At 41.2% G+C, this 14,093-nt stretch overlaps 1 protein-coding gene across 2 annotated transcripts in view; it reads right to left on the bottom strand.

The window, feature by feature from the left end:
• Positions 1-1,285: 1,285 nt before the first annotated feature.
• The window catches only part of ITGA5 (integrin subunit alpha 5), a 67,614-nt gene continuing 54,806 nt past the window's right edge, over positions 1,286-14,093 (bottom strand). For both annotated transcript variants that reach the window (XM_088137932.1, XM_088137933.1), the window contains exons 20-30: positions 13,927-14,077; positions 12,613-12,705; positions 12,253-12,332; positions 12,011-12,091; positions 7,354-7,459; positions 6,474-6,626; positions 5,667-5,768; positions 4,804-4,917; positions 4,223-4,324; positions 3,286-3,408; positions 1,286-2,252 (exon numbers count right to left, since the gene is read on the bottom strand). In XM_088137932.1, coding sequence (XP_087994058.1) covers positions 2,169-2,252; positions 3,286-3,408; positions 4,223-4,324; positions 4,804-4,917; positions 5,667-5,768; positions 6,474-6,626; positions 7,354-7,459; positions 12,011-12,091; positions 12,253-12,332; positions 12,613-12,705; positions 13,927-14,077 — 1,189 coding nt within the window. In that variant the 3' untranslated portion in view covers positions 1,286-2,168. The remainder of the gene's footprint in view (positions 2,253-3,285; positions 3,409-4,222; positions 4,325-4,803; positions 4,918-5,666; positions 5,769-6,473; positions 6,627-7,353; positions 7,460-12,010; positions 12,092-12,252; positions 12,333-12,612; positions 12,706-13,926; positions 14,078-14,093) is intronic.

Genomic DNA, 14,093 nt, shown 5'->3' with positions numbered 1-14,093 from the left:
TGCAATAGAATGAAAGAACCCAGCTACGTACCCTGTAATTTGGTCACTCAGCCTTCTAGATTTTATTGGATCTTCCCTGTAGTTCTGTTATTTTGCTATTGGTTGAGGCCTAAAATGTCTAGTCAACACGACGTTATCTTTTCAGGTTTTTCCACAAAAGGCCTAAAAAACTGCAATAAAAATTAAATGGCTTTTGCATGGCTATTAGCCATTCTCATGCTGAAAGCTCACGGGTCAGCCCACGAAGCTCTGACCAACAATATTCCAAACCTGTTCTCTATATTCTCTTCTTGAAAAATCAAGGTCAGTGTTTTAATCACTTTCACAGCTCAAATTGCTGTCATTGCTCTACTCCTCTTTATTGCCCAGCTTTGCATTATTACACCTTGTTTTCCTGTGGTGTTTGTGATTCCGTCTACCTGCCAAATCCCTATTTCCTTATTTGACAACCATAATGTATCTGTCAGCTGTCTCCTTCTCTGCCTACACTCCTACTATAGATGGAGTTAGTCTATAGTAGCTTAGCTTCATTGAACACACCTAATTAATTTTCCTATTCTGTATCTAAGACATTGTAAAAACAAGCAGTAACCCTAGATTTGATGTTCAGTTGCTTGTACTTTTAATACTGGGGCAGTGAAGAGTTAAGGAGCAAACCAAGTGCCTTAACTCTTGCAGGGATTTAGATCACTCATTGCACCCCTTGAAACCATTCCCTTCCCTTCAAAATCAGGCTGACTTGCCCCACTTCATGCTGCTTTTTTAAATACTTAAGACACCCAGTCTTTAAAATCCCCCCACCCAAAAAAACCAGGCTGAAAATTTAGCCCCATGCATTCCTGCAACACCAAGAGCCAGAACAGGGCACACGAAGAACAAGGCTGAAAAAGGCTGCCCATACCTGCCTCAACAGAAATGTTAAGACATATCTGCAGGACCTAAATAAATAAATACTTGTGCAGCTACGATGCCTTTACTTTCATATTAGGTTAGATACTGATTGGGGACATATAACATGAATCCCAATGGGCATGGAAGGTCCTCAGGGCCTCCTAAAATGGTTTCTGCATTCTGTTTTGTGAGGCTTTCCTTCATTCTTCACAACCATCCCAAATAATTTACTTCTGACAAAGGTCTCTTGCTTAGTTGTTTCCTTTTATGTGACTCCTATTGTTTATTTGCGCCATCAACGTTCCAGCTCCCTTGGACAGAAGCGAGCAGTTCTGGAGGATATCGCCCCTACCCCACCACATGCTGCTAACTTTTACTAAGTAAACAGACAAAGTAGAAAATAGGGAAGCATTTATTGCACATTGGACATTTTAAATTAAAACAGCAACCCCTGTCTCTGCTACTAAGAGGTGGCACTAGCTTCCTCATTCCTTCCTCTTTTAATTAAAGTGGCATCTGAAAAATAAAAATCTCTAGCGGTTTCCGGAGATCAGTGCGAAGACTGTCGGCGAGTCCGGGCCGACACCGGGTGATGGCTTGGCTTCCTAACGTGGCAAATCTTTGGCATTGTGGGAGCACCCAGCTTTCCCAGCTAAAGTCTCTGCCCCACGTCGTCCCCCACAGGAAGCAAACCGGGGAAGACAGGAAAGGAGAGAGCCCAGGATCCTCCATTCTGGCCCTCGGAGGAGAAAGAGCTGGACTCAGGAGGTGATTGTGCTTTTCTTTTTTTCAGTCAAGCTGTGTCAATTTAAAGAAGACCAGCAGCTTGAAAAACTGTCCACAACAACAATCCCTTCCCCACAGACGGACGGAACAGACAGCTTGACTTAAGGGGCCTGAGATCAGGCCAGCACCGGCCGCTCCGGCGGCTTCAAGTATTCCCTTGGGCTGGAAGCAAATGCCTGCTGCAAACCTCAGTTCAGGACACGAGCTGTTTGTAGGATCGAAGCCCCAGGGGACGGGGGTGGGTGGGAACGGAGGGCACCTAGTGTCGAGGTTGGAGCCTCTTCTGCGGAGGGGAAGCAGAGGTGCTTGGTGCACTGATCCCTGCCGCCGTCCAGGGGCCCAGCGTCTGTGGCCCTGCCCTCCTACGCCTTGCTAGTGTTGGCTGGAATCCCCCCTCCTCCCCGGTGCTCTTGATGGGCGATCCTAGTGCCTCTCTGCAGGGCGGCGGCGGCAGCAGCAACACACATACACAGAGGGCAACGCTGAGCCTGCTAGGCCTCCGAAGTTGCTTGTGGCTTCAGCTGAGCTTTCTCCATGGCTGTGCCGTAAGGGAGGGAGCGTTTAAAAAAGCCCAGCTAGGAAAGAAGAAAGAGAGACAGGTCAGCATCTCTGCAAGACTTCCCCCACTGGATTCTTTTTTAGGGCAAATTCCACTGCAATAGAGTGGGTCTTGTGGAAGCACGTTTACGGTTCCTGCTTAAGTCCCCTGTAATCAAATTAGTGCAGAAATACTTCCAGATTTTACCTAAAAACAAGAGACAGTTTTCTCTTTCCAGCCCTCTTAAGTATCTCACAATATGAACCCACCGTTGTTGTTTTTTACTGCCTTTGAGTGATTCCTGATTCTTAGAGGCTACCTGGACAAGCCCCTGCAGTTTTCTTGGCAACATTTTTGGAAGTGGTTTGCCATTGTCTCCTTCCTAGGGCTGAGAGAGGGTGACTGGCCCAAGGTCACCCAGCTGGCTTTGTGTCTAAGGCAGGACTCGAGTTCAGAGTCTTCCAATTTCTAGCCTGATGCCTTAAACCACCACGCCAAACTGGCTTTCAACCCACTGGTTAGTACTATCTAATTAAGTTCATAGTTCTCATGAGGACTGGAGCCATAAAAATTAAACACTCTTGGCTCAATCACATATTCACATGCATCATGCCCCAATTGCTGAGTTTCAGTTGAATATTGGAAACCATCTCCCTTAAAAACACTAAACATTGATTCAAGCCATTTTTGTTACTGTATAAAGGCTGCTTCATGCAGGGACTGAATGCTAAAAATGTAGTTATATGTGCTTTGGGGCTGCAACTCTCTGTTGCAGGCCAAACTGTAGACTTGTTCAACAAGGGAAATGACTCAGAGTGAATACACCAGGGTAGGGCTAGAAAATCACAGGTGTTGCCAAAGGGTCAGGTACTGTCCAGGGTGCTGAAGCCACTCCCCACTGACACCTCTTAAAATCCTGTACAGCTTTCAGCTGGCTTCTGAGATTTCACCTCCTTATTTACTCATATTTTTCTTACATCTGCAGTCCTTACAGCCAATTTACATCTGAGCTTTAACATCTCCTCCCCAACCCTGAATTCCTCCCCTACTAGACTGTTCCATGAGCTCACCTTGTACAACACATAGATGAGCAGTGCCAGCAGCAGCAGTCCAATCAGAATGGCTAAGATGATGATCCATAGAGGAACACCTTGGCTAGTCTCTGCCTTAGCCCAGTGAAGTGATGTTGACACCTGCCACCACGAAGGAAGCAAGAATAAGAGAAGAGATATCCAAAAGCTGTAACTGAAGGTGTTACACTGGTAGCATTTAACCCCTGCTGGATTAGCATATATACTATACAATCATTCTTCAAAATGTTACAGGAGGATCATTTTACCCTATGTAGTATCAGTAAATAAGAAACTGGGAGAGTATGAGTTCTTGTTTGGGGGAAAATAGGAGGAGGGAACACCATGTACACTGCCTTGAGCTGTAGAAAAACAAAGATGGGATATAAATCTAATAAATCAGTAAGAATAAGGCATCCTAAATCCACCATGGTGCCAAGTATGGCATTCTCATAAACTTCAAAATAGGCCACTGGAAAGAGGATGTCCTTCCTTAATTTTCCTAGATTCCCCATCATTCAGCCTCATTAGGCAATCTAGTACCTGAGTTCCAGAATTATGAGAAGGAGAATAACTTATCCCACTCCACTTTTTGCACTCTTTCCATACCTTCCCTTTTATGCATTTTTCAAGAATATATCCAAGTTGCACTGACCCCACCTCATTCAGAGCTAACAGCCACCTGCTGCTCTGTGGGGAGCTGATCCCAATCACTCACTCTGTTTTGGCAAAATGTCTTCTAATTTTACTAATATAATTGGAATGATCATCTCAGAACAGTGCTCCTCAACCTTGGCAACTATAATGCTGGATGGGGAATTCTGGGAGTTGAAGTCCACACCCCTTAAAGCTGCCAAGGTTGAGAAACAGTGTCTTAGCAGAACTGGTATCCTGAAGGGCAGAATGTTACTACTATTGCATTACTACTAGTACTGACCTTCAGATTAGCGGTGGGGTGCTCTAGAGGCTGGATTTTGTAGGGCACCTTTTGCATATGGTAGACAGCTTCACACTGGATAGCATGGGGATTGTTCTCTTTCTGCAAGTGGGGAAACAACAATGAGAAATGGCTCTACACAAACGTTAAGACAGTGTTTCTCAACCTTGGCAGCTGACTCCTCCATAGCTGACTCCTCCATATTAAGGTTCTTTCCCTTCTGGTGCATCTAACGTTGAGTCAAACGCCCTACCCTCATTCCCAAAGGCTTAATACCATGAAAGCTAATACTCATACTAAATGAATGGGAGGGAGCAGCCACAGTTTTCCTGCTGGGACTATTAATTACACTTTTTCTGCAAGTACTTATATAGATCAGAGGTGGGTAATCGTGAACTTTTAGCCTTATTTATGCTATTCCCTCAACTTTCATTCCTTTCTGTGCCAGCTACTGCTACATCCGAGACCAGCCAAGTAAGGAAGATGAAAAAAAAAAGTGGTTGGGTGCAGACACACACTTGTTCCAAACAAACAAACAATTGAGGCTCGGTGAACACCAAAAATGGAATAACAAGTTTTACCTGTTGAAAACTTTTGGACCAGATACGGAAATAGAGACGCAAGCTAACGCTTTCTTGCCGTTGCAGTGCTCCCATGCGGCAGTGCAGTTGGAAACACTCGTCCTCATCACATTTCTGCAGTGCAAGAAAGTTGAATGATCAGATAAGAGATCAGATTAAAATATCCTACCAACTCCAAGACCGAATTTGAACCAAGCATCTTTGTGAACCTGAATGTGTGGCCTTACTTGATTCAGTGTCCTCTTGATGGGTTGGATTAGAACTATGAGAATTCCCAAACAATGCAACAAATGAGAATTACAGTCTAATATCTGGAGGACATCAGAATGGGGAAGGCTGTTCTAGTGATTAAAGCCAAGTGAATGGGAGCCAGAAGATTAAGCCTAACTTCTTATATGCTGTAGATGCATCTTTATCCCTAAGAGCTATAGCAAAGAAGGAAAATAATAATTAGATTTGGAAATAAGCTATAGAACTGCGTGTAGTATATAGTATTGCTTTTTGAAAACCACTTCCACATGTATTTATTTGTTTAAATTTATTGGCTGCCCAACTCCCATGAACTCAGGGCAGCCAATAATGGTAACAAGACTCTGGGCGGCCAACAGCGGTAACAAGAACAATGTGAAATTAGGGTATGAGCAAAAGCTGTGGTCTAAGGAAATCATTAGTGCAGCTTTCCCCATCCTGTATCTTCCAGTTGCCTTGGAATTATCATCCTCAGCCGCAAGACTATGGGTCATGATGCTGGGGATAATGGGAGGCTGGTCCTAAGACATCCTAAAGGAGTCACGGTTAAGGAGCACAGCTTTGTGTTTTTTAAGGAGTTCCTTAAACCCTCCTAAGGGTGGTGCAGGGCTTACCAGGGGGAAAGTACCCCCAATGTTGCCGGTGTTCCATCCTCCATCTTGCTTCTGCACATAGTGCTGCTCTTGCCCAGGAACAGGTGTTGGAGGCTGCTCTAGCTAAACATCCAGAGAGAGAGAGAGAGAGAGAGAGAGAGAGAGAGAGCGTGAATTTGGTCATCTTCATAAATTAATTCTCTACAGCCACCAGTCTGGTTGATTAAGTTAGTAGAGTTCTCTGTGGCCTATAAAAAAAACGCTTTCCTTGCGATCTGATTACAAGGTATCAAAGGGCATCTTAATGCACCTGACAATCCGAAAAGGGCCTTCTTTTGAATGCCAGTATTGCTTTGGCAGACCCCAAGGAACAGGGCTCTTGCGTGATGCAGACATCCTGATGACAGAGAGTCCTCCTTTGTTCTTACAACTCTGTGACTGGCCGTGTCTGTGTTCCAGATAGAGCAAAGGCAAATGTTTTGTGGAAACAAGCTACTTGTTGAAATGTTGATAAAATCTGCAGGCAAACCACCCAAGCAGCTTACCAAAGGGAAAAGATTTGGGACAGGGCAACAGACAAAATTCCCATTGCTGAGAAGAGCATGGCAAGTTATGAAAGCAACTAAATAACTTGTAGCCAAAACTGGGAAATTTCCTGTCTTTCTCAATTTATTATTTTTTCCCTCTCCATGTTTATTTTGGGTCTCTAAACAATCTCAGCTGCAGCCTTTAAGTTTCAGTGGCTGAACTCCAGACTCAACATTTGGAGTCACTCCACTCCCATCCTTTGTATTCCCCCCTCCCTCACAATTGGAGGTCAGCTTTTACCTGCAGACGTGATGGATTGATGAGGCTGCTGGAGGTACAATTTGCTGGCACCATGTAGCGTGTGACATACAGTACAGTTCGCCCTTGTACTCGGAGAGGACAGCTGATGTCTAAAACTCCTTCACTGATGGCACTGGGCCCCTCATTGACAAACTGCACAAGAGAAAATTAAAAAATAGAGGAAATTACCCCACGAATCAAGAAACTGCTTCATCCTAGGTGAGACTGCTTGTTTACTTGGACTTTCAAGGCTGAGATGCAGAGAAGCCTATCACATGCTAAGTGACCTTGCTAGCCAGAGAGACCAGGGGCTGAACTTGGGACTTTTCATATGCAAAACAGGTCCCACTGAGCTACAAGACCTCCCCTCAGACAAGCTGTAGCCATCTCGTAAAGATATAATGATCAGCAACTAAAGAAAGTATAGCGCCATAAGAATAGTCAGTAAATCAGTAATGTTTCCATGGCTAGCCAACCACTGCTTTTGGAAATACCCCAAGTAGGATACGAAAAATTCACTTCTCCCTTACACCTGATGTTTCCCCACCATATGCAGGTATATTGCTTTGAATGTTGAGGTTCTATCTGGCTTTTGTGGCACTAGGTCTGTCTTCCTATTCTTAGTGTCTTTCAGATGTACAGGATTGAAACTCCAGGAATTCCTACCAGCACAACTTACAGCCGTGTTCCTTAAGAATTTTGGGAGCTGAGGCTAAATTCATTTGGAAGATACCACGTTGGAAAAGGCTGGTACAGAAGGACCTTCCAGGAACTGAATTTGTTCCCCAAAAAAGATATGCTCCCCAAAGGACATCTGGCCCATAAACTAGTTCCAGCTATTCTATCAGCTTCTTCTACTCAGCAGGAAACAAACACCCACCTCATAGACGTGACAGACGCCAGGGCCAACATCTTGTTCACGCTGCACCGATCTACCTGGGATCCAGCCAGACCCGGGAAGAGATACAGCGTCTGGCATGGATGCTCTACGGAAGCGGTAGAAAAAAATATTTTAGACATGCACAGTTGACTAGGGACTAGAGCAATTAAAAAGACCAAAACAAACCATTTCTCAATGATTTGAGGCAAAATTCAAGCAAATTCAAAATGATAGTAATCAAGTTAAAATGTCACATGAAGATGATTCTGATGTCTGCTAATGTAGCAGTGACCTTTACTGTGATGTGTAAGTATGGAAATCAGAACATGTGTGTTCTTCTGAATAAATTTCCAAACTGAACTCCTTCTAGTTTTCTATTTTTTCTCACCGAGAATCAAATTGCAAAACTAATGTTTTACACCAATATGATTTGATTATTTGATTATTTTTATCCCATTTTTCTATAAATTGCCCAAGGCAGTGGACTTAATTCAGGATTAAGCAATACAATGATAATGATGATTATTTTTATGTGTGTTTTATTTATGTAGTAAAACAGAACAAAGAGATAAATAATAAAATAGTAACAAAAAAGCATGCAACAAGAATAATGCTTTATTAAAATATATGTTTTTTATGTCCTAAGGTTATTATGTTCTGGAAAAAAGTAATTACATATGTATTAAACTGACTTTGAAATGAAGCTTAATATTTTTATATGTCCATATTCTTTTGAACTACATACTTATTACATGGTAATTGACAGCTGAACTATGCCAATGGATTTTCCATTTCCTTCTTACTGCTAATAGACTAGTTCTTTAACACTGAAAAGACAAATTTATGGCCTCAATTACTGAGAGAATTGAAGATCTGATGTATAGGGACAGATATAATGAAATATGAACTGTTATATAAAATTTCATACACACACACGCACGCACGAGAAACCCTTATATATATAAAACTTTCGTTGTTGTTTCCTGTGTTTTTTCCTTTTGTTATTGTTTTATTCTTCTCTTTGTTCTGTTTTATTAAATAGAGTGCAAAAAAATTAAAACTATATGATACGACGAATTAACAATCAGCTGTTTCAGTCTTGTATGCAACTTCATTTTCGTTACTAAAATAACAGTGCATACAGATTGAAACATTATGGAATAAAATACCTACTAAAAATCAATAATAAAAATATTTTGGTTCTCCCCCTCAATAAAAATATTAAAAGCGGCCCTAGCTCTGCCCCTTTTAGAATATGGCTGCCATAGCGCTATTCAAAGCCCACTGCAGCCCCTGAGCCAACAGAAGTTTTGCACCTTTGTTTTAATACATCTTGTTTTGATACATTTATAAATAAAAGTATAGTCAGTCTTCCCCATCCAGCTTGCTACCCTGTGGCTGCTTGGTGGTCTCCCATCCAAGCACCCCTTGGAGGGAGTCCTGCTAAGATGTTTTTGAGCTCAGCCAAGGTTGACTGGGTGTTACCAGTTGTGCATTTACGGTTTGCCTTCAGCCCACGATGAAACTCAAGATGGTATATATGAGATTACTTAACATCTCCTATTCAAGAATTGACCAGGCCCAGACCTGGTCTTGAATGTAATTGCTGAATTATAGGTCTTAAGACCATGGTCTGCAAATGGGTTGCTCTACTCAACATTTTGATCTCGTCCACCTTGTCTGATAAATCAACACATCCTTCAATCAAGAGTTTGATGAGAAAAGTTTGCATACACTTTTGGTGGACATGTAATAACGCTAAAAAATGTTGGACTCAAATACACATACTAATTCAGAAGATTTGGAAGATTAATATACAATCGAAACCAGAGACATTTCTTTTGGGGCTGATGGAGAAACAACTGGAAAAATCTCATGGACTTTTGTTTTTATATATGATAACTGCAGTGGGGCTTTTATATGCCCAAAGATGGAAAGACTTGATATTACCTACGATGGAAGAACAGATTGTAAAGCTGATGGAGCTGGCTGAGATGGAGAAATTGACAGCTTTGATTAGAGCAAAGACATTGGCTAATATTAAAGCTAATTGGAAACCCCTTTTGGAGTTTTTGCAGGAAACAGAAAAAAATGAAATTATGATATATGGATTTGATGCTTAGTCAAATTAATAGATTATAGAAAAAATGGATGTTAACTTGAAATCATAGAGTAAGAATTTAGTGTATGTTTTACTTATATCTGTTGCAAAAGAAGTCAGAAATAATTTTTCTGTATTTCTGTTTCCTTTTTCTTTACTTTCCTGCACTTTTTCCTCTCTCTCTTTATTCTTTCTTCTTTTCTATTTCTCTTCTTGATTTCTAGCTCTTGTTAGTTTTTATCTTTTTGTATTCAAAAATTTAATAAAGTTATCATAAAACAGAAGTTTGCATACGGTCAGACTTCCTCGGATTATAACCCCCTGAAATGGTATTTTTTTCATTAATGTTCTACCACTTGATAAATTAGGAGGCATTAACCCAAAACGGTTTTATAAATTAAACAGGAAATGTCTAGGAAGCCTAGGTATAGAAGGAAGGTAGTGGTTAGTTGTGGAGATAACGTAAGCTCTGCCTGAAGAACCTCTAGGATTTAATTCTTGGCATTTTAAACAGCAAATGTTGGGGAAGAAGTTCACCAGCAGGTCTTGGAGACTACTGCCAGAGGCTCTCCCTTCCCTGAAGCCTGTGAAAAACTCTGGGTTTTTTGGAAACAGGAACAGAGAGACACATGGAACAGTGTGGCTCTCAGGGGCAGGGTTGAGAAAGGAAGAGACAGGATCTTCCTAAAATTCCAAGCATGAGAAGTAGAGAGGCTTCAGGGCTGTAGGCTAGTGCTTCCCCGTTCCTGGCTTTTAAGTCTCTTGAAATTCCATCACACGTGTGTCTTCTATGATTAAGACAGTATTCATTTAAATTGCTTCAATTAGATTATTCTAATCTACTCCTGTAAAAGCTACTAGCCTGCCTAGAGGCAATTGCCAGTTAAGGAACAGGCATTTTTTAGGAAACCACTGGATGTAGAAGTTGCTATTAAGATTCATGAGGACTACTGCAGGAAGAAAGCTTCTCTAAACTTTTGACCAACAGTTTCAAGTTTTGACTAGTGACTTAAATAACTGTACAGTTTTTGTTCAAGAGAATGCTAACTAATCAAGGACATTTGCTAATCACTGTAATCAAATGGATTGTCTTCTCGAAGTATTTGAATTAAAAGCTGATTCATACATTCCAAAATGGGACGTAAAATCACATGGAAAATCATATTGTCTCTCCGGGTGCATATTCTTTGAATATAAGCTAACCAAGCTTTAGGTAAATCTAGTTGAATGACCTGTTTGTTCTTCCTGAAGGAGATAATCCTGCTCGCTACATGAAATGTTTCAGAAGAAAAACAGCTCTCCTTGGGTAAATACCAGTTGCTACCACATGGGGGAGCACTTGCATTTCCATAAGAAAATGTCAAGGCAAGTAGTGTTTCACTGTTGTCAAATAAGACCATGGGAGTGAGTTCCAGACAGAACTCATGCAATCAGCACAGTGAAAATTGACCTATGGGCCATGCATCCTTGGCTAAGAGGATTGTCATACTGACTGATTTTTATAGCACCTTAAAATATTGCAAGATTTTTGTGTTTCCTTCTGATTTACCACTTTTCTCAGTCAACTCAACTAAACTTAGTGTCCCGTGTTGGATGTCAACACTGTTTCTAACATTACCTCTCCGATACAGATGTGGAAGACTTGGTTGCATGAGACAGATTCAGATGTGCATATTTCCCAAGCAATAAATATAGCAGCAAGTGGTGATCAAAGAGTTCTCTTCTAAAAGCAGACCATGTCTTCATTTCAGGGAGAACAGAAAAAGATCTTTGACAAATATAGTGAAGATCCAAAACAGACCATTTCTTAGTTATTTCACCCATCTTAAAACTCTGATTTCAGCTGTACTTGGGGAATTCAGGTGAAATTAGGCAGTGTTGAGCTTCAGGGTTTAGTGACTGTGGTCTAGACAGTAGATTTCTGAATGTTTTGCCAGAGTAGCAGACCACCTTGCCTTTGAAGATGCCATAGTTGCTGGCAAAAATGTCAGGAAACCTGTTGTCTAGACTACAGTCACTAAACCCTGAAGCTCAACGCTGCCCAACAGATAACAGCCATGAAAGCCTGTATCAGATGAAATTCTTTCAATGGCGAAAAAATTGGAGACATTTTTGTTTTACTCAAAAAGTTCTAGTGCTACCTGTTTGCTGATATGAGGGAATTCAGAGAGCTACTATGCTATGAAAAAAGGTCTGCCTCATTTGCCACTCACTATTATAGTGGACATCAGTAGAAAAACCTACCATAGGCAAATGATTCCTTTAGCAGCTCAATTTATCTAAGAGGTTCAGTGTTGTATAGGGCAATGGCTGAAGCAGGTTTGTTTACATTTGTATAAACCAGTGTTTCTCAACCTTGGCAATTTTAAGATGTGTGGACTTCAACTCTCACAATTCCCCAGCCAGGATGCTTATCTTTGCTACTGAGTAAGGAGTGATTTGCCCTCATCCATCTGGGATTAACCTGTAGCATTTGCACGGCTTGCAGGCAACGATGGGCCTTTGACATTCTTTGAATAATTGAAGATAAAAAATTACTCCTGGCATGATACTTACCCATGGGATGAAATGCGAAAGGCAGCCTCAACCCGCAGGATGAAAGATTCCACTTCGCTATGAGAATTGTTTGCGTTCTTGCTGTGAAAAACAGATATGGCTATGTGGGACTAGTGAGGTGTGCAGGCTAAAATATTGTGCAAGAAAGAAAGTTCACAGGACCTCAAGGGCAGCCAGACCTGTCCATGAGCTCAAGATGAAGGGAGTAGGGGGTACTGACAGATTCTTTAGGGCATTTTTACCTGTGAATCTGGAAGTCAAACTGGATGGATGGCTTAGCATCGGTGACACGAGGCACGGTAAAGCGCAGGCCACCCCAGAGCTAGAAAGAATAAAGAAAAAAAGAGGCGTTCAAATCAAGTTCTTTATCCAGTTTTCTTCCATCAGTGGTTGCAAATGTTGGGTTCTTGGTGCTCTCCGAACGTGGCTGTTTTCTTGTTCTTTTTATCTTCTCAATTAAAGGTAAAAAGCTTTGGATGCCAATGTTTCATTACCCAGCTAGGCAACATCATCAGTGCAAGGGAGAGTGGGCTGTTTTGGTTGCAATAGTCACATGTTGATTGACCCAAGCACACACCTTAGCGCATAACACAAACACTCACACTGACACCTGCTTTCATTGGATTGCCAAGGTCACAGATAACCATATTTGTGTCATTCACGGTGTCATAGCGGCAGCTCTGGCTGGAAATGTTCTAAAGGAAAGACAAAGAAGAAACACATTTAAACAAATCCATGGAGGAGCAGGCCATCAGTAGCTACTAGTCATATGTTATCATCAGCATTAAAGGTAAAAAGCTTTGGATGCCAATGGCTAAAGAGCAAAGGTGGATGAAGGCTACCATTCTCTTGTCCTACTTGTGAGAATTCCCCCAATGCTCACTGTTACGATAGAAAACTTAACAGACTTGTCATATGAGCTTTAATCCACTTCATTTGCGACCAGTTTGTACATAAGTAAAAACTGTTCTGATGAAATAGTTATTTATAATGATGTATACCTAACACAAATAGGACCCAGCTTAGTAAAAGCATTCCCTTCTGGGATGGGAAAGAAAGAGAGAAAAGAAGGTTTTTATTTATTCACTGTTGGATTTCCATGATATACACAATTTCACCCCCAAAGAGATTTTCTAAAATGGTGTTTGCCACCATACTTTTTGTTAATTCTTCAATTTTAAAATATTTATTATTTTTAAAAATGTGCCTGTGATTAATCAGGGACACTTTAAAAATGCACTTTTTTCATAGAATAACCAAATAGACTAACTATTGTAGTGGTGGGGGAGGAGCATGAACAACTACCAAATCAATACTGATTGGCAACTGAAATAGAGTCACCTTATGAAGGCTTGCACGCTTGGAAATAATGAGTTGTATGGTACCTTTGGCTAGCACACTTATTACGGCATAAGCTTTTGAAGACTAATTTAATGTGTTGGTTTTTAAGATGCCATAAAACTCCTGTATTTCTGCTCCTCTAGAAGTCTGGAATACAGGTAGTCCCTGGGTTAAGAATGCCCAGTTTACAGATGACCCATAGTTAAGAATGGAGATTATTGTAGCAAAATTCGAATTAAATACACAATGATTCGAGTTAAATACACAATACTACTTATACAGTACTGTATTATACAATAATACTGTTTTGGCTTACATACAAATTGGACTTAAAGACAGACCTTGGGAATGGAACTCGTTCTTAAACTGGGGACTACCTATAATGACATGCAGGAATTCACAACATACACCCACAATTCACAATCTTGTACACTTTGCTCGAAGTACAGAAGATGTGTCCCAGACTGTCTATCTCTGAAGGAAAGTCTCCATACTAAACTCATGCTCTATTTTTACAACCAATAGGATGTAACGTCATTGGGTTTGAGGAAGAAGGTTTATTATCGAGCACCTACCCCATAGTTGCGTTGAACTCCTGTGTAGTCTGCCTCAGGTGGGATTGTAACATGGAGTTCAGCTTCATAGGCGCCACCTTCTCCGCGATTCACCGCATGGAATGAAAGGTTCAGTGCATTTTTATCTCCCAGATAGACAACAGTATGGTCCCTGCAAAGGGTGAAAT

Source organism: Python bivittatus, unplaced genomic scaffold (genome assembly GCF_059951505.1).
Source record: "Python bivittatus isolate LINGU-HERP-01145 unplaced genomic scaffold, Pbiv_v1 ctg000220_np1212, whole genome shotgun sequence".
Classification (NCBI taxonomy): domain Eukaryota; kingdom Metazoa; phylum Chordata; class Lepidosauria; order Squamata; family Pythonidae; genus Python; species Python bivittatus.
Note: the sequence above shows the minus strand (reverse complement) of the source record. Positions and strands in the feature narration are given on the sequence as shown.